General features: G+C 55.3%; 2 protein-coding genes across 2 annotated transcripts; one reads left to right on the forward strand and one right to left on the reverse strand.

Moving 5' to 3' along the window:
- Positions 1-436: 436 nt before the first annotated feature.
- On the reverse strand, positions 437-5,512 carry LOC142977398 (KAT8 regulatory NSL complex subunit 3-like). Its single transcript, XM_076121277.1, has 7 exons — positions 5,130-5,512; positions 2,673-2,759; positions 1,741-2,564; positions 1,448-1,619; positions 1,138-1,365; positions 922-1,070; positions 437-854 (listed from the first exon to the last, which is right to left on the reverse strand). Exons 1-7 carry the CDS (start codon positions 5,181-5,183, stop codon positions 437-439), a joined length of 1,932 nt encoding a protein of 643 aa, XP_075977392.1. The 5' UTR covers positions 5,184-5,512.
- Positions 5,513-6,436: 924 nt separating this feature from the next.
- On the forward strand, positions 6,437-6,913 carry LOC142977400 (uncharacterized; the record flags this gene model as incomplete). The annotated part of the gene is made up of 1 exon (XM_076121278.1): positions 6,437-6,913. A coding segment is annotated over one exon (477 nt), but the record flags the coding sequence as incomplete, so codon positions are not given.
- Positions 6,914-26,585: the final 19,672 nt, after the last annotated feature.

Raw genomic sequence — 26,585 nt, forward strand, 5'->3', positions numbered from 1 at the left:
CAGCTCCCAGAGCCTTTCCGTTTGACGCGTCTTATTTCTCCCCTAAGAAAATTGGGCATCCGAAGGGATTGCTCCCCCCGAAAAAAAAGGGACACTATTGGTATAATAATATAAACAATTAAAACCGGTCAAGTGCGAGTCGGATCTATAATATAATAGAAAATTAAAATTAAACAAAAAAACACATTTATTGTATAGGGACCTATTACTTTATTTTTTCGTTTATACACAATTTTGTGGGACTAGCGGGATTGATAGATTCCGTCCTGCGGGATCTTAAACTGCATTACCCGGCACCGAGCGCTCACACTCACACGCGTGCACACAACCGAAGTACGGGATAAAATAAAACACCCTGTCATAATTATAATTATTATTAATGTATAGGTTTTATTCGTGAGGCAAGAGCACGAGGAGTGTGACGAGTCCCGCCGAGCTAGCGCGGCGCCGCGCGCGGCACCAGGCGCACCGCGCGCCGCAGCAGCAGCGGCCGCGCGCCCCCCGCGCCTCCCCCCGCCCCCGCCCCCGCGGGCCCCTCGCGCGCCCCCCGCGCCGCCCGCCCGCCGCGCGACGCCACGATGACGCGCGAGTACGCGCCGCGCCGCGCCGAGTCGCCGCTCGTCACCGTCACGGGCGTGTCGGGCGCCGGCTCCGGCTCGGGGCTGCGGTACTGGCCCTCGTCGTCCGCGAACACGATGGGCAGGCGCATGATGTCGGCGGCGGCCAGCGCGGGCGGCGCCGGCGGCGCGGGCGCGGCGCGGCGCGGCGGCAGCAGCGCCAGCGGCGTGGCGCCCGACCCGCGCGACACCATGCGGCCCTCGCCCGCCTCGCCCGCCTCCGCGACGCGCTCCGCCCTGCGACACGAGAACGGTCAGGACGGCGCCGCGGCGCCCGCGGGCCCGGCGGCGTCGCGTCGCGTACCTGCCGCTCGCCTGAGGCGAGTGCGCGTAGTCCTCGTCGTCGGTCGCCCCGGCGGCGGGCCGGCGCCTCGGCGGTCGCGGCGGCGGGCTCTCCTCCGCGCCGCTCGCGCCCCGCTCGGCCGCGTCCAGCGCCCAGCGCGCGCACTCCTCCTGCAACACGCGGCGCGTCAGTGCGCGCCCGGGCCGAGCGGTCTCGAGGCGTAAGGGAGATACCGACCGCTATGGCCGCGTCGAGCGCGTGCTGCGGCAGCGGGCGGCGGCAGCGCACGGCGGCGGGGACCCGCAGCAGGTCGTCGGCGCCGCGCACCTCCAGCACGCGCCGCGCCTCGCTCCCCGCGCGCCGCCCCTCGCCCCCGGCACCGCCGCGTCGGCACATCGACCGCACTGCGCCGCGCCAGCTCTGAGCGGCGCCGGTCCCCGCGACGACCAACATCGGCAGACGGATCTGTCGCGACGAGTTACCGACTTCAGATAGGGAACGTGAGAACGAAGAGGAGCGGCCGCGAGCGTCGCGGTCGTCGGCGTACCTCGGCTAGCGGGTCGTCGGGCGAGTCGCGCGGGCCCTCCGCGGTCAACAGAGGCGGCGCCAGCAGCATCAGACCGCACACGCGGCCGGCGCCCACTCCTCCCGCCGCGCCCGCCAGCGCCAGGCACAGCGTCGCCCCCATCCCGGCGCCGCCGAGGATCACGGGCCGCTCCCTGCGACAGATACGTAGTACGCGTAGTACCGCGTCCCGAGGATCAGCGTCGCGCGATACGTGCGGTGACGCGTACGCGGGAACGGCGGTTCGTTCCCGCGGTCGCTTCGCCGGACACTCACCCCGCCTCCGCGAGCGCCTCGGCGAGCGCGGCGCGCGTGGCCCCCGCCAGCGCCCCGCACCACGCGTCGGGCGGCGCGGCGCCGGGCGCGGGCGGCGCCAGCAGCCTCGTGTGCAGCAGCGCGCTTAGCCGCCGCCGCCAGCGTCGGTCTTGGCGCTCGCTGCCGCCGCCCAGCCACAGCAGCCACGGCGAGCCCTCGGCGCCCACCGCCGGCCCCACGGCCGCCAGCGGCTCCCGGCGCGGCGGCGGCGCGCGTCCGCCCATCATGCGCTCGGCGAGGCGCGGCGCGGCGCGACGCAGCTCCGACGTCACCTCGTCGTACATGCGGCGGACGGCGCGCGGCATGTACGCCAGCAGCGTGGCGTGCAGCCACGGGCCCGGCCGCTGCGCCTGCGGGCCCGGCGCCGCGGCCGCCGCCACCAGCGCGAGGCGCAGGCGGCGGGCGGCGACCCGCAGGTGCTCCCGCGCCGCCGCCCGGCCGGCGGCCAGGCGAGCTAGGCGCAGGCGCCGCAGCGCGCTCAGGGCGCGGTCGGCGAGGCGCGCGTGCGCGGCGCCGGGCGCCAGCGCGGACACGCGCGGCTCCCAGTCGTCCTCGGCGCCGTCGTCGTCGGCGTCGGTCCCGGGCGAGCGCGCGCGCGCGGGTCGGCGCGGCGCGGGCGGCTCGGGCGGCGCGGGGTCGAGGCGCTCCACGTCCACGAGGTCGTCGGGCTCGGCGGCGGACGCGGCGCGCGGCGCCAGCAGCACGCGCACGTGCGAGGCGGGCGCGTGCGCGGCGCCGCGGGCTCGCGCGTACGAGTGCTCCACCCACACGCCGGAGCGCGCCTCCTGGGTCACGCGGCTCGTTAGTGGCTAGTGGGTGCTGGTGGTGCTGGTGGGTGCTGGTGGTGCTGGTGGGAGCGAGTGGGCGGGGGTGAGGGCGGGCGCGGTACTTACGTGTGGCGGCGCCAGCGCGTGCACGTAGGCGACGAGGCGCTCGTGCAGCGCGACCGCATCCGCCGCGGCCTCCTCGCCGCGCGACACCTGCGCGACACGACACCATGTTATTACACATAACACTATCTTGCTCATTATCTGTCACGATCGACGAGTGCGGATCGGCACCGGGTCGTATGTTCCGATGAAGGTCGAACGCGTCTTAATAGTAAAAATGGACGTCAGGTAGGACTATAAAGTCTCGTCGAACCTTATTCAGAGGTATATACGGCAGGTATAGGCATAGGCTTATACAGATTATACAGTAAAATTGGAGGTTAACTAGTCCATTGAAATGTTACATGAGATTTACATTTCTTAGAGGACGCAATTTTATTTTTGGAACATGTAGGGGAGGTCCATAGAAGCTTAACTTGAAATTTGTGGGGTCGCCACCCGTGTCCCCCGGCCGCCCTTGGAAAAGGAAACACTTTTTTCGCTATACCTCGGAAACTATGCGTCTTACAATAAAATTGTTAAAGCATAATTTGTTGCAAATTATTTTGTCTACAAATAGGTTTAATAATCTTTTGCCCTAAATTATTAATTAAAGAAGTTATAAGCAAAAAAGTTCAATATTTTTTATAATTATTTTTTTATTTAGACCAGAACGCTGAAAATTTAGTTATCTAGTAAGCGATAACCACATAATTAAAATCTAAAATTTGAAGTCTGTAGGTCATTTAGTTCCGAAGTTAAGCGATAGCAAAGTTTCGCATTTATGACACACTCATGATCTGAAAAACATTCATTTTAACTATTTCGGAGCGTGATGCTCGAAAACTGATGAGAATTTCGATAAAGTGTTCGTAACAAAAGTTGTAGATAATTTTATCAGCTTTCATTATGTAGAAGACACTTTTTCTCTATGACGAACCGTTTTAAAGATATTAGTGAAAAACTAAAAAATGGGAACTTTAACCCCCTCTCCCCACTCCGGCGCCCCCCCTAAAAGCGGGGATTTTTAGTATGTTTATTCTCTAAGCATCCTGTACCAATTTCTGAAGAAATTGCTTAGGATCCCTCTCACGCACTCTACACCCGCTTTTGGAGTATTATTTCAGCGGACTATATACAAAATGTAGGTCTACGTACCTACACATACTCTTTGGAACTTTTGGAGTTGTAAGTTTGTTACAAATCTTTGTTGAAAATATTGTAAGACATCAGAAATAGACTAACATTGTAAGTAGGTAACTATTTGCATCCTATGAGCTCTCAATCTTTTTGTTTTAGGTTTCATTGTTACCACTACATTATGATTGATGATTAATGAAAATACAAACATAACATTTGTAAGTGTGCATCTTCTATGAGTGTGAGGATTTATAAATGTAACATGCATTTATTTGTTATTCACAGAAAAACTATTATACATTATATGTCATAGCACAGTTAAGTTAAACAATTAATAACCTCAGGGATAGCTTCTCTGATTATGATGGAAATTTCACTAAGAGATAGGGGTAGTTGGTACACACAATCTCATAAATAATATCCATGCAAACTAAGCTGCAGGCTGCAGCTAGTTGTATAAGATTGCAACTTGACAACAGCAAACAAGTACAACAACAACATTAGTGACCAGCGGGTACCACTACCACTACCACTACTACCACTATTACTACTACCTGTGGGGTATACAACCAATCAATATAATAATGATGTCAATTAGTTTACAGGTTGCGTCTAACTAGATATGTGTACCAGTTTCATTGTATTCTAACAATTTGTGATGTTCCGTGTACCCCTACAACCATTTACAAATACTTATTCCTAAAAATTTTCATGAATAATGAATGGTCTCTCTAAATGTTCTCACTATGTTTGCATTACAGTATCAGGTGTCAGACCACCCACACCCAGTGTACTTACTACCTAGAACATCACCTTCACTGGTCATCACCACATGTGCTTGTCTCTACATACTTTCACACTTTATATTGTATAGAAACCAAAAAGCAACCAAGTACACTTATATTTTTATGTTACACTTACTAAAAGTTTTAGTTTATGGGGATGATCTCAACTTAAGACCAGTAGATATATTTGTGTATATATATACAGATCACAGGCAACACAAATTAGAAAGGTATCACACATTTTAAATTTAAATAATTAGTTGTAATGTTGAACTTTGTACAACAACTACACTATGTAGTGGGTAGGAAACTTCAACATTACATTAAATACTAAGTGTAGGTAGTTATCACCAACTCAATGAATGGTGACTGTCAACCATACCCTGTCCGCTGCCCACTCTCACTAACTCATGTCATGTTCACATTCTCCTGACATGTACTGCACCTACTGTCCCTACAGTCCCCGCTGCTGGACAACCTGCTCAATAACTCAGTGATGCGGTTATCATCAACCTGTAACACAACCACTACTGTACACTACTGCATGAACGCGTACCTCTTGCGATAACTCGCCGGCATTGTACTGTTGACAAACACTTCCCGCAGCCATCACCACTTATTTTAACTATATACTACTAGTCTGATTCAAAACAATTGAGTCTTAATCTCTTTTTTTTTTTGGTTCATAGCCGAACATTTGACTCATAAGTCACTGTACCGACATTATGATACTTATCACTTTTCTTTTCAATGCTGAGTACGATCAACGGAACTGCAATACTCTCAAACGACACTTTGATAACACAAAAGAACAAATTAAGAATTCACTGTTTAAAGCTAAACCAGGGCCTGCATATAATTTAATTTCGTCTTCTCTCTTATTCTGTCACATAGGTACTGTGACTGTAGTCGGACTTTTAATTCGATGCAGTAACTGACACAAGCTAATGTCAAAAATAATGATACCAGATTTAACATAGTAGTGATGTGCCCTCTTCACACGAACAAGCACATGTCCCGTTATGGGCCTAAAATACAAACATTTATTAAGAATAAATTTTACTTAAATGCATAGAGTACTAAAAGTGTACGGATATTACAAAAAAAAAAGAATAGATTTTTTAACACCTACATTCATGAGAACAATAACAACACTTGTAATGCATATGTAATATGAAATGGAGCGTTTTATTTTTTAAGTGTTGTCACACAATGTATAACGGAACTTTTCGAGTTTATGCAGTCCATGGAAGTAGTAATAATAACTGAAAGAATCACGAAGAAAAATATATCAAATAAATTCATACTTTACAACTTGTATAGAGTTTACTTTTGTTTAGTTTTAGTGTCTGTTCGAAAAACGGTCTCGAGTGAGAGTTACTTTTAAGGCCCTTTGTCCCTCTCTAATAGCTGCCACTGCATAATGTTTGTAACTTATGATGGTAATTTTAAGATTATTACTGAATTTAAATCCGGTATTTGTGGTTTCACTAAATAGAATGTTGGTATAAAAACAATCAAAAGTAGTTTTATACATTATTTATTACTCTTGATGCACTCTAAGGATAGTTTGTATCTTGAAAATGTTTGTCCCAATTTTGTCAGTGTGTATATTTAGTAGTCTCAAGTTTATCCACGATTCCGCTTTAGTATGATCACCTACTAGAAAGGGACAGAGGACTTTAAAAATGAGCCTTGCTTGGCTCGTGAATTTGGACTTAGTGAACCTTCCAGTTAGTATTATTGCTTCCATGATGTAATCAGTCTACTTTTGACAATGACAACCACTGATTTATGACAACTACAACATATGCGTCCGATGTTGCCATTAAAATGTTGCTGTTATTAGAATAATAATCCCGATCCCGATCCCGATCCCGATCCCGATCCCGATCCCGATCCCGATCCCGATCCCGATCCCGATCCCGATCCCGATCCCGATCCCGATCCCGATCCCGATCCCGATCCCGATCCCGATCCCGATCCCGATCCCGATCCCGATCCCGATCCCGATCCCGATCCCGATCCCGATCCCGATCCCGATCCCGATCCCGATCCCGATCCCGATCCCGATCCCGATCCCGATCCCGATCCCGATCCCGATCCCGATCCCGATCCCGATCCCGATCCCGATCCCGATCCCGATCCCGATCCCGATCCCGATCCCGATCCCGATCCCGATCCCGATCCCGATCCCGATCCCGATCCCGATCCCGATCCCGATCCCGATCCCGATCCCGATCCCGATCCCGATCCCGATCCCGATCCCGATCCCGATCCCGATCCCGATCCCGATCCCGATCCCGATCCCGATCCCGATCCCGATCCCGATCTAATTAATTGCCTGCAGCAGTTTAAGTGTGATTTTGACGGCAAGTAGGTGTGACAAGCTACCTGTGTAAAGGATGGTTAGGTTAGGTTAGGTTAGGTTAGGTTAGGTTAGGTTAGGTTAGGTTAGGTTAGGTTAGGTTAGGTTAGGTTAGGTTAGGTTAGGTTAGGTTAGGTTAGGTTAGGTTAGGTTAGGTTAGGTTAGGTTAGGTTAGGTTAGGTTAGGTTAGGTTAGGTTAGGTTAGGTTAGGTTAGGTTAGGTTAGGTTAGGTTAGGTTAGGTTAGGTTAGGTTAGGTTAGGTTAGGTTAGGTTAGGTTAGGTTAGGTTAGGTTAGGTTAGGTTAGGTTAGGTTAGGTTAGGTTAGGTTAGGTTAGGTTAGGTTAGGTTAGGTTAGGTTAGGTTAGGTTAGGTTAGGTTAGGTTAGGTTAGGTTAGGTTAGGTTAGGTTAGGTTAGGTTAGGTTAGGTTAGGTTAGGTTAGGTTAGGTTAGGTTAGGTTAGGTTAGGTTAGGTTAGGTTAGGTTAGGTTAGGTTAGGTTAGGTTAGGTTAGGTTAGGTTAGGTTAGGTTAGGTTCCCCCCTAATGGCTCCTCCTGCTCCGGAGCCCGCAGAGGAAGAGGCTCCCCCTCTTATTTCCGAGGGAGAAATGGAGCTGGCCCTGGACCGCCTTCGCGGCAGAAAAACGGCTCCGGGACCGGACGGCGTCCCGGGACGATTGTTGGCACTCGCGCTCAAGCACTTGGGAGAACAGCTTCGGGGACTCTTCAATGCATGCATTAGCAAAGGAGAGTTTCCGAAGCAGTGGAAGGTCGGGCGGCTGTGTTTGTTACCGAAAGGGGGAGATCGGCCACCTGACTCCCCGTCGGCTTACAGGCCGATTGTTTTGCTGGACGAGACGGGCAAGTTACTGGAGAAGATTATCGCATCTCGTCTCGTCCAGCACTTGGAGGTAGTTGGGCCTCAACTCTCGGAGGCCCAGTATGGATTTAGGGCAGAGCGGTCCACCATAGACGCTCTGACCACCCTTAAAGAGCTGAGCAAAGGAGCGGTTGCGGCTGGAGACGTAGTCCTGGGGGTATCGCTGGATGTGGCGAATGCCTTCAACAGCATTCCGTTTGAGACTATCATGGAGGCACTCCGGTACCATGGGGTGCCTCCCTATCTCCGGAAGCTGTTGGGGGCGTACCTCCAGGACAGAGAAGTTGTGTGGGAAGGCCGAGACGGAAGGCGGTATGCGCGGCAAATGACGTGCGGTGTTCCACAGGGGTCGGTTTTGGGTCCGACCCTGTGGAACATTGGATATGATTGGATCCTTCGGGGGCCGGTTCCCCCCGGTGCGAAAATAATCGGGTATGCGGACGACACCTTCGTTGCAGCCCGGGGCGGGTCCTATGAGGAGGCGGCGCGGCTGGCCACAATTGCCGTGTCTTTGGTGGTGGACCGGCTCGCACTTCTGGGTTTGAGGGTCTCATTGACTAAAACGGAGGCCCTCCTATTTCATGGACCGCGGAGAGGACCTCCCCCGGACGCGCGCATAGTCGTCCAGGGAGTGGAGGTGCCGGTGAGGGCCCAACTCAAGTATCTGGGCCTCACCTTGGACGGACGGTGGAACTTCGGGGCCCACTTTACACAAATGGCCCCGAAGCTAATTGCCGCAGCGGCCGCTCTAGGTCGGCTGCTACCAAACTTGGGGGGCCCAGGCTCGGCCTGCCGGCGCCTTTATACCGGAATCGTTCGGAGTATGGCGCTGTACGGTGCCCCAGTGTGGGCGGATGCTCTCACCGCTAAAAACTTAGTACTATTGAGGAGACCCCAGAGGGTGATAGCGGTGAGAGCGATCAGGGGGTACCGTACCATATCGTGGACGGCAGCCACCCTTTTGGCGGGCGACCCCCCCTGGGAACTTCAGGCAGGGGTCTTGGCGCGGGTGTATGCCTGCAGAGCAGAGGCGCGAACGCGGGGAGAACGCCCGGATTTTGATGAGGTGCGGAGAGTCAGGGCAGAAGCGCAATCAAATCTGATTGAGAGATGGGACGAACAGCTGCGGTCCCCAGTCGCTGGCCGCGACACGGTGGAGGCGATTCAGCCACACCTGTCCCGTTGGTTGAGTAGAAAGTGGGGGGTTCTGTCCTTCCGGCTGGTGCAGGTACTTACCGGACACGGCTGTTTCGGTAAGTATCTGCACCAGATTGCGGGCCGGGAACCATCACCGGTTTGCCATGAATGTGGTGCGCAGCAAGATACAGCGCACCACACATTGGTCGAGTGCGCGGCCTGGGGGCCGCAGAGGCACGCTATGTCGGCGTTCGTGGAGGGGGACCTCTCGCTAACTAACGTGATCAGCTCGATGCTGGATAGCGAGGGGTCCTGGAGGGCGGTGGCCTCCTTCTGCGAGTCAGTCATTTCGCAGAAGGAGGCCGCGGAGCGGGATCGTGAGGCGTCTTCCTCCGACCCGCGCCGCCAGCGGAGGCGGGGTGTACGAAGAAGGAGGTATGCACACCTCCTCCCCCCGCCGTAGTCAGTAGTAGTAGGAGAAGTTGTTGGGCCGCCTGGTCCGGGAGAGGGCAGTCTGCCACCTCCGGGCTCGGTGGCCGGTGCGGATTATACCGGGGGCCGGGACATACTGCGCATCTGCGCGCAGTCTGTCCCGGCCTCCGAAGGCCCTCTTCGGCCGGCGAACTCGGGGGAGTTTTCTGGCCATTGCACGAGGGGGCGTGTGGAGGGACGGCACCAGTGTGTTGCGGTGTCGTCCCACACTGTGGACGGGTCCGTTGATGGACAGCCGCGTCGGGGCTGCGGTTGCGTGCTTTAAGCGATCCCGCAGCCTCGACATTATGCGGAGGAGGAAGCAACACCTCGGTGGTTTAGTGGGTAGGCCCAGCCCTTCTGGCTCGGAGAGCCCCACATACCCCAGCGCTCCCCCGGGCGCTGGGGATGCAATTTCATGCATTAACCGAGTTAAAAAAAAAAAAAAAAAAAGGTTAGGTTCCCCCTCGGGGAGTCTCCACCTTGCCGTGGTGAGGGGGCTCAGTAGCCGTGGCAAGCCAGCCACGGTGAAGCCAAGAGAGACTCACAACCCGTAAGGCCCACGCTGGGTTCGGGGGCTGCCGTCCTTCGGGGCGGTGGTCGCGAGGAAGAAAACCTCTATAAAAAATTACCCTGAGTCGGTTCCGTTCCTCATGCCACAAATCTTCGGATCGGTGGTATGGCGAGCGGCGTTGACCGTTGTGACTGGGAGTAACGGTGAGTAATCTCCTCGCGGGGATTGCTTGCCGGTGCTGCCAGGTGGTGGGAGGGCGGGCTCTCCCGGTTTCGGTATCGTCTCCGGGTGGGCAGACTTCGCAGTCACCGCCCTCAAACTCGTTATCCCAGCGGAGGTGTCGTGGTCACGTCTCGCGGCCACTGCTGGGACCGAGGGCCTTGCCTTAATTGGCCGGGCCAAGAGGACTTAACCTCAATAAAAAATTTAGTTTGTAAGGTCCCGTGAAACCTGCCCGACCTCACGGTGTATATAGGGTTACCCAGGTACAGGGGGCTCTGCCTGGGTGGACGGTCTACTTCCCCCACACTCGTGGGATTAATATGGAACATTCTTTTATAAACCTAAAAACAGTTGGTGATAGTGTGGTGGACGATGTCCCTGGTGGGGACGGGAGTACGTTCAGGCGTCCTGCGACGCCTGGCGGTACCCAAAAATTGGGGGGAGGCCGTTCATCGGCCGGCTCCCCAATCTTCGATGGCTCTTCTGCCAAAAAGGGCAGTCTTAGAAGCCGCTCGTCGAGTCGGGGCAGCGTCGCTGCAGACCCGCTAGACGAGCCTTGTGACGAACGCCGCTCGTTCTTCCGACGTCCGTCAATAACCGGAAGCGAGTCGGGAAGGGAGGGGGTCTCTTCCTCGGGCGGAACCCTTAAGTTCAGAAGGGGGCGCCAGGAAAACAGCGAACCCGACGGTGGTTCGACTGACAGGGGGGGCAAAGGCCGCAAACGACCGGTTTCAGTCGTAAGCGATGGCGGTGAACCCCTAATTGCTGATACGCCGCGTAAAAGCGGCAAAAAGAGGAGAGGGAAGGCGCGAACGCCTCCCTCAGGTCAGGGTATTGACCTCAACCGTGCCATGTCCGGGTCTACGACCGATATGGACATGGCCGGGAGTGCCGGGGAGGGATCCACCCTCCGAATGCCAGTGGGTCCGTCGGAGCGAGACCTCGAGGAGCTGCCCGCGACGGATATTGCCGACATAATGTTGCGGCATATGGAAGTGGTCCGCTACGTCGCGGACCGCTCCTTAAATTTGAAGGGCACCTTCGTTAAGTCCTTGAAGGACGCGGAGAGGGAGGTCCGGCGGGCGGCGTCCGAGCTCAGTCGCCGGTCCGCCACCGTGGAGAACATGACCCTGAACGCCACGAACCGCCGCCTTAATATTAAGGTAGACCTCCTCACCAAGGAGGTAGCGGCGCTCAGGCAGGTGGTGGAGTCAATCCCGGCACCCTCTACGGTGGTTGAAGCGGGACCAGGGTCGGAGTCGGAGTTCGACCGACGAATGGCGGAAATCCGCTTCTTTTTAGATGCCCGCCTCGGGGCAATCGAAGCCCGCCGGAGCCTCGTCTGCGCCCCCCATTAGCGGCGGACAAAGCAAGAGGGGTGGTGCAGCAAACACCCGCCCCAGAAGCCGCCGTCCCAACGTCGGAGGCCCCTTCGACCTCTGCCCCTTCTTCGGCCCCCCCAGCTTCCACTGGAGGAGCCAAGGGCAAGTCGAGAAGGAAAGGGAAGGGGAAGAAATCGGGGGGTGGGTCTGTGCCACCTCCCGCCCCAGCTCCTGCCTCGAGTCAGGCTGCCGGTGGCTCCTCTACGACCCCATCGGTCCCACCACCCCTTACAGAGGGGTGGAACGTCGTGGCGCGCAAAGGCCCCAAAAAGGGGAAGAAGGCTGCCGCACCGGCTCAGACACCGGTTGCCACCTCAACGCAGCCCCCCCTTAAGAGGCAGGAAAAGTCGGTGGTCCCGTTACGCCCCCCCACGACGGCTGCGATTATACTCACAGTATCGCAGGATGCCGTCGCGCGGGGGGTCACCTACGCCGAGGTGATCGCCAGGGCGAAGAAGGACATCGTCCTGGCGGATCACGGTATAAACGGGATCGCCAAAATCTGTGCCGCCGCGACCGGCGCACGGAAATTGGAGATCCCCGGGCCGAACGCCGAGGAAAAGGCGGACTCCCTCGCAACTAAATTGAGGGAGGTCCTGGGTGGTGACGCAATCGTGTCCAGACCCGTGAAGTGCGCGGACATGCGCGTCCAGGGTCTGGACGACTCGGTCACCCCCGAAGAAGTGGCCCGGGCAATTTCGCGCGTCGGAGGATGCCCAGTTGAGGCGGTGAAAGTTGGCGCGGTCCGCAGTGGCCCGCGAGGTGAGGGATCGGCCTGGGCAAAATGCCCAATCCCGGCTGCCAAGAGAGTCGCAGACGCCGGAAGGTTGTTGGTGGGGTGGGTGTCGGCCCGTATTCATGTGGCCGAACCCAGACAGATGAGGTGCTTCCGGTGCCTGGGCGTCGGACATGCCCGGGCCGTCTGCGACTCGGACGTCGACCGCAGCGACATCTGCTATCGCTGCGGTAAGGCGGGCCACAAAGCGGGCCAGTGCTCCGCCGCGCCACGGTGCATTCTCTGCGCACAGGCGAAGTTGCCGGCGGAGCACCGTCTTGGGGGACCCTCATGTAAGGCCCCCAAGGCTAAGAAGAAGAGGGGGGGCAAGGCCCCCCAAAATTCGGGGGGCAAGGCCCCCCAGACTAAGAGCGGCCAGCCGTCATCAGCTGGGGAGGCGATGGAGCTCGGCAAATAATGGCCGAGATTCGCCTCCTCCAAGCGAACCTCAACCACTGCGCCGCAGCTCAGGACCTTCTGCTCCAAAGCATGGCGCAGTGGTTGATGAACGTGGCTATAATATCTGAGCCATATATGGTCCCGGCCCGTGACAACTGGGTCGGGGACCAAACGGGCTCAGTAGCCCTACTGAGATTGGCGTCCCACAGCTCCCCGCCCTTCGAAAAAGTAGCGAAGGGTCGTGGATGCGTGGCGGCGTCAATGGGATCTTTGACGGTGGTCGCGTGCTACTGCTCTCCGAACTGTGCCCTATCTGACTTCGAGCAATTTCTTCTTGAGGTGTCGTCGCTCGTCAGATGGGCACAGCCCTCCCCCGTTCTTGTGGCCGGGGACTTCAACGCCAAATCCACGGCGTGGGGTTCTCCGGCAACCGATGTTAGGGGTGAGGCGCTGGAAGAATGGGCCATTTCGCTCGGGTTGGTTCTGTCCAACCGGGGCTCGGTCGACACGTGCGTGCGGCAGCAGGGCGGCTCAATTGTGGACTTGACTTTCACCAACGCCGCCCTAGCACGCCGTGTTCAGGACTGGGAAGTGCTGGAGGAGGTCGAGACGGCTTCCGATCACCGATACATCCGGTATCGGATTCTCCCTCCTTCGGCGAACCCGAACAGTCCGGGTCGGGCCCCCCGCGGGGCCAGCCCGAGGTGGGTGCTGGGGCGACTCGACCGCGAACTACTGGTCGAAGCCGCCCTGGTTCAGTCCTGGAGTCCAGCGCCTGAGGGTCCGGCTGACGTGGAGGCGGAGGCTCAATGGCTCGCGGACGCTATGTCGCGCGTTTGCGACGCGTCAATGCCGCGGGCCCGCCCCTGCCCTCCCAGACGTCAGGTGTACTGGTGGTCGCCAGAGATCGCGCAGATTCGTCAAGACTGCGTGATCGCAAGACGCCGGTACGCCCGTAGCCGGCGCCGTCGCCGTAATGAGGCCCGTGAGGCCGAATTGTATGCCGCCTACAGGGACTGTCGTCGTGCCCTGTCGGTGGCTGTTGCGGAGGCCAAAATCAGGGCCTGGGAGGAGTTCCTGGGGACCCTAGATCGGGACCCCTGGGGGCGGCCATACCAGATGGTGCGTGCTAAATTGCGCCCCTGGGAGCCCCCGGTGACGGAAAGTCTCCACCCCGTGTTCCTGGAGCAGGTATTAGCGAGCCTGTTTCCGGACCGGGGGGAACATCCTCCCCCGTTTGCGGCGGCGGCGGATTCGGAGAGCAGTAGCATCGAAGTGACGGAGGAAGCAGTCGCGCCCGAAGTCACCTTGGACGAGTTGCACCGGGCGGTGGATAGGCTAAAAGGCCGCAACACCGCTCCGGGGCCCGACGGAATTCCTGGTCGGGCATGGGTATTGGCTCTACCCAACGCACTCGAATCCAGGGTGATGTGGCTGTTTTCCTCGTGCCTGGCGCAGGGTCAATTTCCCCGTAAGTGGAGGACGGGACGGTTGACCCTGCTGAAGAAGGAGGGACGCCCGCCAGACTCGGCGTCGGCCTTTCGTCCCATAGTCTTGCTCGACGAGGTGGGCAAACTCTTTGAGCGCCTTTTGGCAGCCCGCCTCACGGAGCACTTGATGGGACCAGGACCGGACCTTAGTGAAACACAGTTTGGTTTTCGTCGTGGCCGGTCCACGGTCGACGCGATCTCGCGGGTGAGGTCTCTCATTGGGGGTGCAGTGGAAGGTCGAGGGGTGGTCGTGGCGGTGTCTCTTGACATCGCCAACGCTTTTAACACTATTCCCTGGAGCTGCATCCTCGCTGCGCTCAGCCACCACCGCGTGCCGGAGTACCTGCGGAGAGTCTTGTCATCGTATCTCTCCGACAGGTCCGTAACGTATCCCACGCGGGATGGGTGGCGCCGGAGGGTCGTCAAATGCGGTGTTCCGCAGGGGTCAGTTCTTGGTCCGACCCTATGGAACATCGCCTACGATTGGGTGCTGCGGGAACCACTCGTGGCGGGGGTCGACGTGACTTGCTACGCCGACGATACCCTCGTCACGGCCCGCGGCAATACATACCCGGAGGCGGCCCTCTTGGCCACGACCGGCGTCGCCGAAATAGTCAGTAGAATTCGGCGCCTAGGGCTAGTGGTAGCCCTAGAGAAATCCGAGGCCATTTGTTTCCACGGGCCTCGGAAAGCGCCGCCGGTCGGAGCGCAGCTAGTGGTGGGCGGAGTTTCCATCAGCGTCGGTAAGACGATGCGGTATCTGGGCATCGTTCTGGACAGCAGATGGAACTTTCGGGAGCACTTCCGTCGCCTCGCGCCCAAACTTGTCGGGGCCGCGGGGGCATTGGGAAGACTGCTGCCGAACCTGGGGGGACCCTCGGGCGCATGCCGTCGTCTTTACACCGGCGTTGTGCGTTCGATGGCTCTCTACGGGGCGCCCATCTGGGTGGATGCCCTGAATCGCCGGAATATTGCGGTCCTCCAAAGACCGCAGCGAGTGATGGCGATCAGGGCCATACGGGGATACGTGACCGTCAGCTTTGAGGCGGCATGTGTCCTCGCCGGGACTCCCCCGTGGGACCTCGAGGCTCGTGCCCTGGCGGAACGCTACCGCCAGGTGAGAGCAGGGGAGGTCGAGGGGACCGGATCGCTGCAAACGGGGGCAATGGCGCGGCGTCAGTTCCGCGCCGAAATCCTCCGGCAGTGGTCCGAGCGGTTGGAGGAGCCAAGCGCCGGTGTTCTGACCATCGGCGCTATCCGACCGGTCCTGGATCGGTGGGTCAACAGGCGGCACGGTACGATGACCTTCCGGCTGACGCAGGTCCTCTCCGGACACGGCTGCTTCGGGAGGTACCTGTGTCGGATAGCCGGTAGAGAGGCATCGATGGCTTGCCATCATTGCGGCTGCGCCGAGGACACGGCGGGACACACACTCGCCGTGTGTTCGGCGTGGTCAGGGCCACGTGCGGCGCTAGTTGACGCCACCGGAGCCGATCTGTCGCTCTCGGCCATATGCCAGGCCATGGTCGACAGCGACGAGGCATGGAGCGCAATGGTCACCTTCTGCGAAGAGGTGATCAAGCGCAAGGAGGAAGCGGAGCGGGTCAGAGAGCTAGATCCCCTAGCTGACCCAATCCGACGACGCCGCGTCGGGCGCAGGCGTGCGGCGCATGAGCGCCGTCTTCCTCCTTAACGGGGACCTCCGGGCGGCGGATATGGGACATCCGTCGTCCACAGGAGTGGTGAGGTTCCCCGGTAGGTGATGGGCGGGTGGTGTCACGCCCATCGTCTCTGGTGATTGATGCCGTCACTATCCACCCAGACGGCATCACCCAAGGAAGGGCCCCCGTGGTGGGGCAAGCCGCGCATGGCGTGCGTCTTGCGGTGCTTGCGTATAGCGGTTATCCCGGCGCACGTCGTAGCGGAAGCGGTTGGACACCCGTCAGGTGTTTTAGTGGGCTCTCTCGGTGGACCACATACCCCGTTTGCGCCGTCCCAGCGCGGCGGGGACCTAGCCGGTGGGTCGTCCCTCTACAGCGACCCCGAATGGTTTCCCTGACGGAAAAAAAAAAAAAAAAAAAAAAAAAAAAAGGTTAGGTTAGGTTAGGTTAGGTTAGGTTAGGTTAGGTTAGGTTAGGTTAGGTTAGGTTAGGTTAGGTTAGGTTAGGTTAGGTTAGGTTAGGTTAGGTTAGGTTAGGTTAGGTTAGGTTAGGTTAGGTTAGGTTAGGTTAGGTTAGGTTAGGTTAGGTTAGGTTAGGTTAGGTTAGGTTAGGTTAGGTTAGGTTAGGTTAGGTTAGGTTAGGTTAGGTTAGGTTAGGTTAGGTTAGGTTAGGTTAGGTTAGGTTAGGTTAGGTTAGGTTAGGTTAGGTTAGGTTAGGTTAGGTTAGGTTAGGTTAGGTTAGGTTAGGTTAGGTTAGGTTAGGTTAGGTTAGGTTAGGTTAGGTTAGGTTAGGTTAGGTTAGGTTCCAAAATTCGGGGGGCAAGGCCCCCCAGACTAAGAGCGGCCAGCCGTCATCAGCTGGGGAGGCGATGGAGCTCGGCAAATAATGGCCGAGATTCGCCTCCTCCAAGCGAACCTCAACCACTGCGCCGCAGCTCAGGACCTTCTGCTCCAAAGCATGGCGCAGTGGTTGATGAACGTGGCTATAATATCTGAGCCATATATGGTCCCGGCCCGTGACAACTGGGTCGGGGACCAAACGGGCTCAGTAGCCCTACTGAGATTGGCGTCCCACAGCTCCCCGCCCTTCGAAAAAGTAGCGAAGGGTCGTGGATGCGTGGCGGCGTCAATGGGATCTTTGACGGTGGTCGCGTGCTACTGCTCTCCGAACTGTGCCCTATCTGACTTCGAGCAATTTCTTCTTGAGGTGTCGTCGCTCGTCAGATGGGCACAGCCCTCCCCCGTTCTTGTGGCCGGGGACTTCAACGCCAAATCCACGGCGTGGGGTTCTCCGGCAACCGATGTTAGGGGTGAGGCGCTGGAAGAATGGGCCATTTCGCTCGGGTTGGTTCTGTCCAACCGGGGCTCGGTCGACACGTGCGTGCGGCAGCAGGGCGGCTCAATTGTGGACTTGACTTTCACCAACGCCGCCCTAGCACGCCGTGTTCAGGACTGGGAAGTGCTGGAGGAGGTCGAGACGGCTTCCGATCACCGATACATCCGGTATCGGATTCTCCCTCCTTCGGCGAACCCGAACAGTCCGGGTCGGGCCCCCCGCGGGGCCAGCCCGAGGTGGGTGCTGGGGCGACTCGACCGCGAACTACTGGTCGAAGCCGCCCTGGTTCAGTCCTGGAGTCCAGCGCCTGAGGGTCCGGCTGACGTGGAGGCGGAGGCTCAATGGCTCGCGGACGCTATGTCGCGCGTTTGCGACGCGTCAATGCCGCGGGCCCGCCCCTGCCCTCCCAGACGTCAGGTGTACTGGTGGTCGCCAGAGATCGCGCAGATTCGTCAAGACTGCGTGATCGCAAGACGCCGGTACGCCCGTAGCCGGCGCCGTCGCCGTAATGAGGCCCGTGAGGCCGAATTGTATGCCGCCTACAGGGACTGTCGTCGTGCCCTGTCGGTGGCTGTTGCGGAGGCCAAAATCAGGGCCTGGGAGGAGTTCCTGGGGACCCTAGATCGGGACCCCTGGGGGCGGCCATACCAGATGGTGCGTGCTAAATTGCGCCCCTGGGAGCCCCCGGTGACGGAAAGTCTCCACCCCGTGTTCCTGGAGCAGGTATTAGCGAGCCTGTTTCCGGACCGGGGGGAACATCCTCCCCCGTTTGCGGCGGCGGCGGATTCGGAGAGCAGTAGCATCGAAGTGACGGAGGAAGCAGTCGCGCCCGAAGTCACCTTGGACGAGTTGCACCGGGCGGTGGATAGGCTAAAAGGCCGCAACACCGCTCCGGGGCCCGACGGAATTCCTGGTCGGGCATGGGTATTGGCTCTACCCAACGCACTCGAATCCAGGGTGATGTGGCTGTTTTCCTCGTGCCTGGCGCAGGGTCAATTTCCCCGTAAGTGGAGGACGGGACGGTTGACCCTGCTGAAGAAGGAGGGACGCCCGCCAGACTCGGCGTCGGCCTTTCGTCCCATAGTCTTGCTCGACGAGGTGGGCAAACTCTTTGAGCGCCTTTTGGCAGCCCGCCTCACGGAGCACTTGATGGGACCAGGACCGGACCTTAGTGAAACACAGTTTGGTTTTCGTCGTGGCCGGTCCACGGTCGACGCGATCTCGCGGGTGAGGTCTCTCATTGGGGGTGCAGTGGAAGGTCGAGGGGTGGTCGTGGCGGTGTCTCTTGACATCGCCAACGCTTTTAACACTATTCCCTGGAGCTGCATCCTCGCTGCGCTCAGCCACCACCGCGTGCCGGAGTACCTGCGGAGAGTCTTGTCATCGTATCTCTCCGACAGGTCCGTAACGTATCCCACGCGGGATGGGTGGCGCCGGAGGGTCGTCAAATGCGGTGTTCCGCAGGGGTCAGTTCTTGGTCCGACCCTATGGAACATCGCCTACGATTGGGTGCTGCGGGAACCACTCGTGGCGGGGGTCGACGTGACTTGCTACGCCGACGATACCCTCGTCACGGCCCGCGGCAATACATACCCGGAGGCGGCCCTCTTGGCCACGACCGGCGTCGCCGAAATAGTCAGTAGAATTCGGCGCCTAGGGCTAGTGGTAGCCCTAGAGAAATCCGAGGCCATTTGTTTCCACGGGCCTCGGAAAGCGCCGCCGGTCGGAGCGCAGCTAGTGGTGGGCGGAGTTTCCATCAGCGTCGGTAAGACGATGCGGTATCTGGGCATCGTTCTGGACAGCAGATGGAACTTTCGGGAGCACTTCCGTCGCCTCGCGCCCAAACTTGTCGGGGCCGCGGGGGCATTGGGAAGACTGCTGCCGAACCTGGGGGGACCCTCGGGCGCATGCCGTCGTCTTTACACCGGCGTTGTGCGTTCGATGGCTCTCTACGGGGCGCCCATCTGGGTGGATGCCCTGAATCGCCGGAATATTGCGGTCCTCCAAAGACCGCAGCGAGTGATGGCGATCAGGGCCATACGGGGATACGTGACCGTCAGCTTTGAGGCGGCATGTGTCCTCGCCGGGACTCCCCCGTGGGACCTCGAGGCTCGTGCCCTGGCGGAACGCTACCGCCAGGTGAGAGCAGGGGAGGTCGAGGGGACCGGATCGCTGCAAACGGGGGCAATGGCGCGGCGTCAGTTCCGCGCCGAAATCCTCCGGCAGTGGTCCGAGCGGTTGGAGGAGCCAAGCGCCGGTGTTCTGACCATCGGCGCTATCCGACCGGTCCTGGATCGGTGGGTCAACAGGCGGCACGGTACGATGACCTTCCGGCTGACGCAGGTCCTCTCCGGACACGGCTGCTTCGGGAGGTACCTGTGTCGGATAGCCGGTAGAGAGGCATCGATGGCTTGCCATCATTGCGGCTGCGCCGAGGACACGGCGGGACACACACTCGCCGTGTGTTCGGCGTGGTCAGGGCCACGTGCGGCGCTAGTTGACGCCACCGGAGCCGATCTGTCGCTCTCGGCCATATGCCAGGCCATGGTCGACAGCGACGAGGCATGGAGCGCAATGGTCACCTTCTGCGAAGAGGTGATCAAGCGCAAGGAGGAAGCGGAGCGGGTCAGAGAGCTAGATCCCCTAGCTGACCCAATCCGACGACGCCGCGTCGGGCGCAGGCGTGCGGCGCATGAGCGCCGTCTTCCTCCTTAACGGGGACCTCCGGGCGGCGGATATGGGACATCCGTCGTCCACAGGAGTGGTGAGGTTCCCCGGTAGGTGATGGGCGGGTGGTGTCACGCCTATCGTCTCTGGTGATTGATGCCGTCACTATCCACCCAGACGGCATCACCCAAGGAAGGGCCCCCGTGGTGGGGCAAGCCGCGCATGGCGTGCGTCTTGCGGTGCTTGCGTATAGCGGTTATCCCGGCGCACGTCGTAGCGGAAGTGGTTGGACACCCGTCAGGTGTTTTAGTGGGCTCTCTCGGTGGACCACATACCCCGTTTGCGCCGTCCCAGCGCGGCGGGGACCTAGCCGGTGGGTCGTCCCTCTACAGCGACCCCGAATGGTTTCCCTGACGGAAAAAAAAAAAAAAAAAAAAAAAAAAAAAAAAAAAAGGTTAGGTTAGGTTAGGTTAGGTTAGGTTAGGTTAGGTTAGGTTAGGTTAGGTTAGGTTAGGTTAGGTTAGGTTAGGTTAGGTTAGGTTAGGTTAGGTTAGGTTAGGTTAGGTTAGGTTAGGTTAGGTTAGGTTAGGTTAGGTTAGGTTAGGTTAGGTTTTTTTTTTTTTTTTTTTTTTTTTTTTTTTTTTTTTTTTTTTTTTTTTTTTTTTTTTTTTCCTAGCTACCCCTAACATGGAGGTCAGGGTCCTTGGCAAGCTATCTAGGTTCTTAACTTCTATTTTGAAACTACCCGGAAATGGGCCTATTCTCCTCAATCATTCTAGTCCTCTATTACCATACCATTCTCGCTTTTATGCCTCTCGCACTTCTTTTCCTCATCTTTCATACTTGCATACCTATTCTATTTTTAATCTACCATTAAGTACACACAGGGGGGGCCTTAGGTGAGGGTCGGATGGTGGGATGGGAAGGGGGGGGAGAAGGGTCATTTGTTTTATTTTTACATTTGTGTTTTCAGCTTATCGCAATATATACTTAACACTATTTACATTACACTTTTTTGCTTCCTTATTTTAACAATTAATTTACTTATTCTATATACCTATATGCTATTTTAATATATATGCCAATATATTAAATAATCATATTTTTCTTACGCTAGTGTTTAATTTTTAATACAATTATTCTTATAGCTACAGTTTTTACACAGTTATTACCGGTTGATCGGTTCCCAGCTAGTCTAGGCCAGTTTATGACGTGAGCGGATTTTGCAGGTTTTGTTTCAGGATACATTTTCAGGATGGACTGAGAACAAACTGCTGCCACTCGGTGGTAAGTCGTTGACTGACCTGACCTTTTGTTGTGCGTTTTCTTTTCCTCTTGTTTAACAAAACTTAAACCTTCGGAAAAGCTGCCACTCTCCGCGCGGGCCATTGCAACCAAGTTGGTCGTGTAGATTTGTGTGCTTGTGTGTGTATTTTGTGTTGTAGTGTAGTGTGTGCGTGTGTTCATCTGCTTTTCGCTTCTCCTCTCCAGTGTGGTTATGCTGCTTTTGGTCCCCATTTCCACCTTAGCAGTAGGCAACCGACGCTCGGGCCAGAGCGTCCCACTTCCTTCGCACTGGGCATTCAGCACTGAATGCGTTGTGCTGGACGTGGGCCGCGCCCGCCCGGGCGCAGTTGCGACACGCTGGTGGTTCTCCCGCTGCCATGTCTGCGCACTTGTCCCTCATGTGAGGGCCTCCGCAGTGGCTGCAGAGATCGGCCGGCTCCCTGCAGAGGCGCTTGCTGTGTCCATATGCGAGGCACCGGGTGCACTGCACCAGCGGCGACTGGTCCTCAACTCGCACGTTCTGCAGGTCGACCTTCAGTCTTCCTGCAGCCACTGCCCTTGCCCATATTGTCGGAGACACCCTCAAGACGATGTTTGCGTTGTGGGGGTTCCGCGCTTTCCTCCTATACTTGACTTCCATCCTGTCTTCCTCGTCGGCGAGGGCGCCAAAAACACCCGCATTCTGGCTCCGAAGGGCGCCCAGTACCTCCACATCGCTGTGGACGGTCAGGACGTCCCTCAGGACCAGGAGCGGGTCCTTGTTTTTGACCTCCTCGGCGACGAGTTGACCCCCGCTGTCCTTAAGCTTGCTAATTACTTTTTCCCTTTCTTCCTTCGTCTTGCATCCTAGTACTATTTTCCTGTCCCTAGCTTTCCGCACTCTTTCAACTTTCACCCATCCATTCTTAGCATCAATCGTCTTTCTTACCTTCTCTAATACTTCCTCTCCAGTGTCCTCTTCATTCTTTGATGTGACTATGACTGAGTGAAGAGTCGCAGGCTCCCTACTGCTTTCCGCTCGGACTGCGTTGGCGTAGCTCAGCTGCGGTCTCTCCACCAGTAGGTCCAGGCGTTCCCTATTTTCCTTCAGGATCCTATTATTCTCTTCCACTCTTTCCATTAAGGCCCTGACATTCTCCAGGGAGACGGAGCAGGCAGGGGGGGGATTATCCTTCCCTATCTGCTCCGTCACCCCGGTTCCCTCACTTTCATCTCTTTCTGTCCCCCCTTCTACAGAGGACCCCGCTTCCGCCTCTTTAAAGAGTCTCATTAGGTGGCTGAGGGCCGCCTTTAGGGTCTCCTTTATGTCCCCCCTAAGGTTGCGAGACTCAGAGAGGGCCCTGTGCCCCTTGGCGAACCATGAGTTGGCTTCCTCTCTTCGGCTCTTTGGGGGGCTCGTAGGTGAAATTTGGAGCCTGGAGGGAAGCTCTCCTTCCAGGCACCGTATGGGAGCCCGTTTCTTCTTGGTCACCGTAATGGTGGCCAAGGTTGGCATGTGTTTGGGAGACGGGGTTGTCACTGTAGTAGGGGGGGGCCTTCTTGTAGGGCTGGTAACCCTGGCTGACTCCCGCTCGCCGACACTCCGTCTCGCGTTTTGGCCCGCGGGTCGGTCTGTCGGGCTGTTGGAGCCGGGATCTGCCTTCGATTTTGACACCCTTTTCACGGGCGTCCTGTCTAGGGAGTATTGACCAAACATCCTTCCCTCTGCTTACGCAAACCTTAGCTATACCTAAAGTCAAAGTTTTACAACTTTTGTTGCAGGTCGCGTGTGATGCTGTCCAGCAGCTGTCCGGTATCCCGATGCGAGATGTCGCTCAGGTGAGTTTGCGTAGGTGTGTGTCTCTGTGTGTGTACGTGTTTGGTTTTGAGTGTGTGTGTGCGCGTATGTGTGTGTGTGTGTGTGTGTGTATGTGTGTGAGTGTGAGGTAAATGTATGCGTATTGTGGATAGTGGTGTGAGTGCGTGAGAGTGCCCTCAGTCCAGGATGTGTTCTATATGTAAAGGGTATAGAACGGTCAGGAAGGGGGGATGGGGGGGAGGGGGCGAGGGAGGGGATGTCTAGATAGTGAGGGAATAGGGGTAGCTATCCGTCACGTCAAAAACCGGGTCAAAAATTTTGGGCAAAATCCGGGTGTAAAGTCCCGGACTGTCCTAGGGTCCCGGGATGAAGTCCCAGACAGGAAGAGGCGGTTGTCCAGGCTTTGCTCAGATGACTGGAGCAAGTCCCGTTCAAATCGGGTCACTGGGGCCCGAGATATAGGACTTTGAAAAAATCCAAGATGGCGGTCAAAATGGCCGCCACCAGGTTATGGTGCCAGTTGATCCGCCCGCTCCTGCCGAGTACTCCAGCGAAAATCCCGAATCGCTACGACCACTGGGGCCGGAGTTATCGTCGATTTAAATTTTCAATATGGCAGCCAATATGGCTGCTTGTCAGCTGTCAGTTGGCTGTCAGAGCTGTCAAATTTTGACAGCTATTTTCAATTTGCTATAACTCCGTCCCCCGTGGTCGCAGCGACACGGGGTTTCTTCCTGTAATATCGGCGTTTTAGGCCGCGTCGAATAAAATTATTATGGGGGATGCAACCCCAACCCTTATATAAAAAGTGAAAATTTTTGCCGGTTTTTTCCAAATAACTTAAAAACTACTTAACCTAAAAACTTAATTTAACTTAAATCTAGCTAGTCTAAGTAGCGCCTACAAGGCAACGGTGGAGCGGGGTTATAGCGACCACCCCTACTGCCCCCACGTGTCAACCCCTAAAATTAAAAAATTTATAACTCGAAAACTACTGAACCGAAAAATCTGAAATTTTCAGGGGTTGTAGAGTCGGCAAATGCCTATCTAATGCTAATTTAAAAAGTGGGGGTCATAGATCTTAATTTTTAAAAAAGTAATTTTGAAATTTGGAAAAATTTTGTAATCGCTATAACTCCGCCCTTACTTGAGTCCCGATGACGTGCGATGTGTCCCCTGTCTCGTCTCGGAGAGGCGCAAGCTGCGGCACTGCCAGATCCAGCCGCACTCCTCGGGATGGGTGACCACGTGCCCACGTGGTACTTGTTTTTCTGGCTTTTTCTCAGCCGTTTTCAGCCGGAAAATTCTGAAACTTCCCACGCAGGTAGTCCTCGCCGAGGGCTTCAAGGGCACACTTTAAAAAGTGTGGGTCAAGGCGACTAATCGCGCGCCGCACGCACTTAAAGTTTTCAAATTTGCCACTTTTTCACTTTTTTGTTAATAACTTTTTGGCCTTTTGTCCGCGGCACTTAATTTTTTCACAGGCGTGTGCGCCTCACTTTTCCGCAACTTTTGATGTATAACACCGGTATTTTCGTGCACTTTTTACCACTTTTTGGATTTTTTGAAGCGGGAGCTCGACACACGCGTGGCGTTTGGGACGGCGGTTCGGTTAGGTTGGTTAGGTTAGGTTAGGTTAGGTTAGGTTAGGTTAGGTTAGGTTAGGTTAGGTTAGGTTAGGTTAGGTTAGGTTAGGTTAGGTTAGGTTAGGTTAGGTTAGGTTAGGTTAGGTTAGGTTAGGTTAGGTTAGGTTAGGTTAGGTTAGGTTAGGTTAGGTTAGGTTAGGTTAGGTTAGGTTAGGTTAGGTTAGGTTAGGTTAGGTTAGGTTAGGTTAGGTTAGGTTAGGTTAGGTTAGGTTAGGTTAGGTTAGGTTAGGTTAGGTTAGGTTAGGTTAGGTTAGGTTAGGTTAGGTTAGGTTAGGTTAGGTTAGGTTAGGTTAGGTTAGGTTAGGTTAGGTTAGGTTAGGTTAGGTTAGGTTAGGTTAGGTTAGGTTAGGTTAGGTTAGGTTAGGTTAGGTTAGGTTAGGTTAGGTTAGGTTAGGTTAGGTTAGGTTAGGTTAGGTTAGGTTAGGTTAGGTTAGGTTAGGTTAGGTTAGGTTAGGTTAGGTTAGGTTAGGTTAGGTTAGGTTAGGTTAGGTTAGGTTAGGTTAGGTTAGGTTAGGTTAGGTTAGGTTAGGTTAGGTTAGGTTAGGTTAGGTTAGGTTAGGTTAGGTTAGGTTAGGTTAGGTTAGGTTAGGTTAGGTTAGGTTAGGTTAGGTTAGGTTAGGTTAGGTTAGGTTAGGTTAGGTTAGGTTAGGTTAGGTTAGGTTAGGTTAGGTTAGGTTAGGTTAGGTTAGGTTAGGTTAGGTTAGGTTAGGTTAGGTTAGGTTAGGTTAGGTTAGGTTAGGTTAGGTTAGGTTAGGTTAGGTTAGGTTAGGTTAGGTTAGGTTAGGTTAGGTTAGGTTAGGTTAGGTTAGGTTAGGTTAGGTTAGGTTAGGTTAGGTTAGGTTAGGTTAGGTTAGGTTAGGTTAGGTTAGGTTAGGTTAGGTTAGGTTAGGTTAGGTTAGGTTAGGTTAGGTTAGGTTAGGTTAGGTTAGGTTAGGTTAGGTTAGGTTAGGTTAGGTTTTTTTTTTTTTTTTTTTTTTTTTTTTTTTTTTTTTTTTTTTTTTTTTTTCGCCTAGCTACCCCTAACATGGAGGTCAGGGACCTTGTTATTCTATCCTATCTAATTCCTTACTTCTATGTTAATATATAGAACTACCCTAAAATGGGCCTACTCTTCTCTTACATTCCGAGCCTCTTTGTCATTCCAGTTCTATCATTTATGCCTCTCGTACTTTTATTCATCGCTTTCATACTTTCATACCTAGTCTACTTTTAATACTATTCAATACACAACACAGGGTGGGGTGGTGGGGGGAGGGGGGAGGAAGGTGGTTGTGGGAGGGGGGGGGGTTGGTTTTTATTTATTTACAGTTTTGTTTATACTTAATCCTATTTCCACACTTACACACTATTTATCTTTATTAACAGTTCTTATCGATTATCTTAACTTACATTAACATCTATGCTATTAAAATATATGTTTAACAATATATTTAATAAACATATTTTCTTATTTCTACTTCGTTTGATTTACATTTAATGTTTACGTTGACACAGGGCTTACAAATGTTTTGGACATCGTTCTTCGGCGTCGGCCAGACACTTACGCACGTGCTAAGGATGGGATGGGTTTTCAGGTACATACCTACAATGAACCGAAGACACTCTGTGTTGTTTCGTGTGTTTGTGTCTGTGTGGCTTTGTCGGTGGATGCGGGGTTTCTTGCCCTTGCATTTAAGGTTACTTAAGTACTCGGGCAAGTCGCCCCGTCTCACGAAAGTCACTGCCCACTGAGATTGTGTGTTTGTGTGCTCGTCTGTGTTATGTAGTGTGTCTTTGTCTAGTGTTTTTGTGCCCCCCCGATTTTCTGGTGGCTTTAGTTGCCCTAGTTTTATTCTCCAGTTCCCCGTTTCCACCTTAGCAGTATGCTACAGCTGCTCGAGCTAGCGCGTCCCACTTCCGCCTTACCGGACATTCATTGCTGAATGCGTTGTGCTGGACGTTGGCCGCGCCAGCCCGAGTGCAGTTTCTGCAGGATGGTGGTTCC

The sequence above is a fragment of the Anticarsia gemmatalis genome, chromosome 12 (genome assembly GCF_050436995.1).
Source record: "Anticarsia gemmatalis isolate Benzon Research Colony breed Stoneville strain chromosome 12, ilAntGemm2 primary, whole genome shotgun sequence".
Lineage (NCBI taxonomy): Eukaryota > Metazoa > Arthropoda > Insecta > Lepidoptera > Erebidae > Anticarsia > Anticarsia gemmatalis.

What these genes read in the sequence shown, in the direction of transcription:
- LOC142977398 (XM_076121277.1), bottom strand. Translation starts at nt 5,183, where the DNA reads ATGGCTGCGGGAAGTGTTTGTCAACAGTACAATGCCGGCGAGTTATCG. An exon ending in CCGGCGAGTTATCGCAAGAG is followed by an intron (nt 2,760 to 5,129) that starts GTACGCGTTCAT and finishes CGTGTCGCGCAG; the next exon opens with GTGTCGCGCGGCGAGGAGGC. An exon ending in CGCTCGACGCGGCCATAGCG is followed by an intron (nt 1,071 to 1,137) that starts GTCGGTATCTCC and finishes CGCGTGTTGCAG; the next exon opens with GAGGAGTGCGCGCGCTGGGC.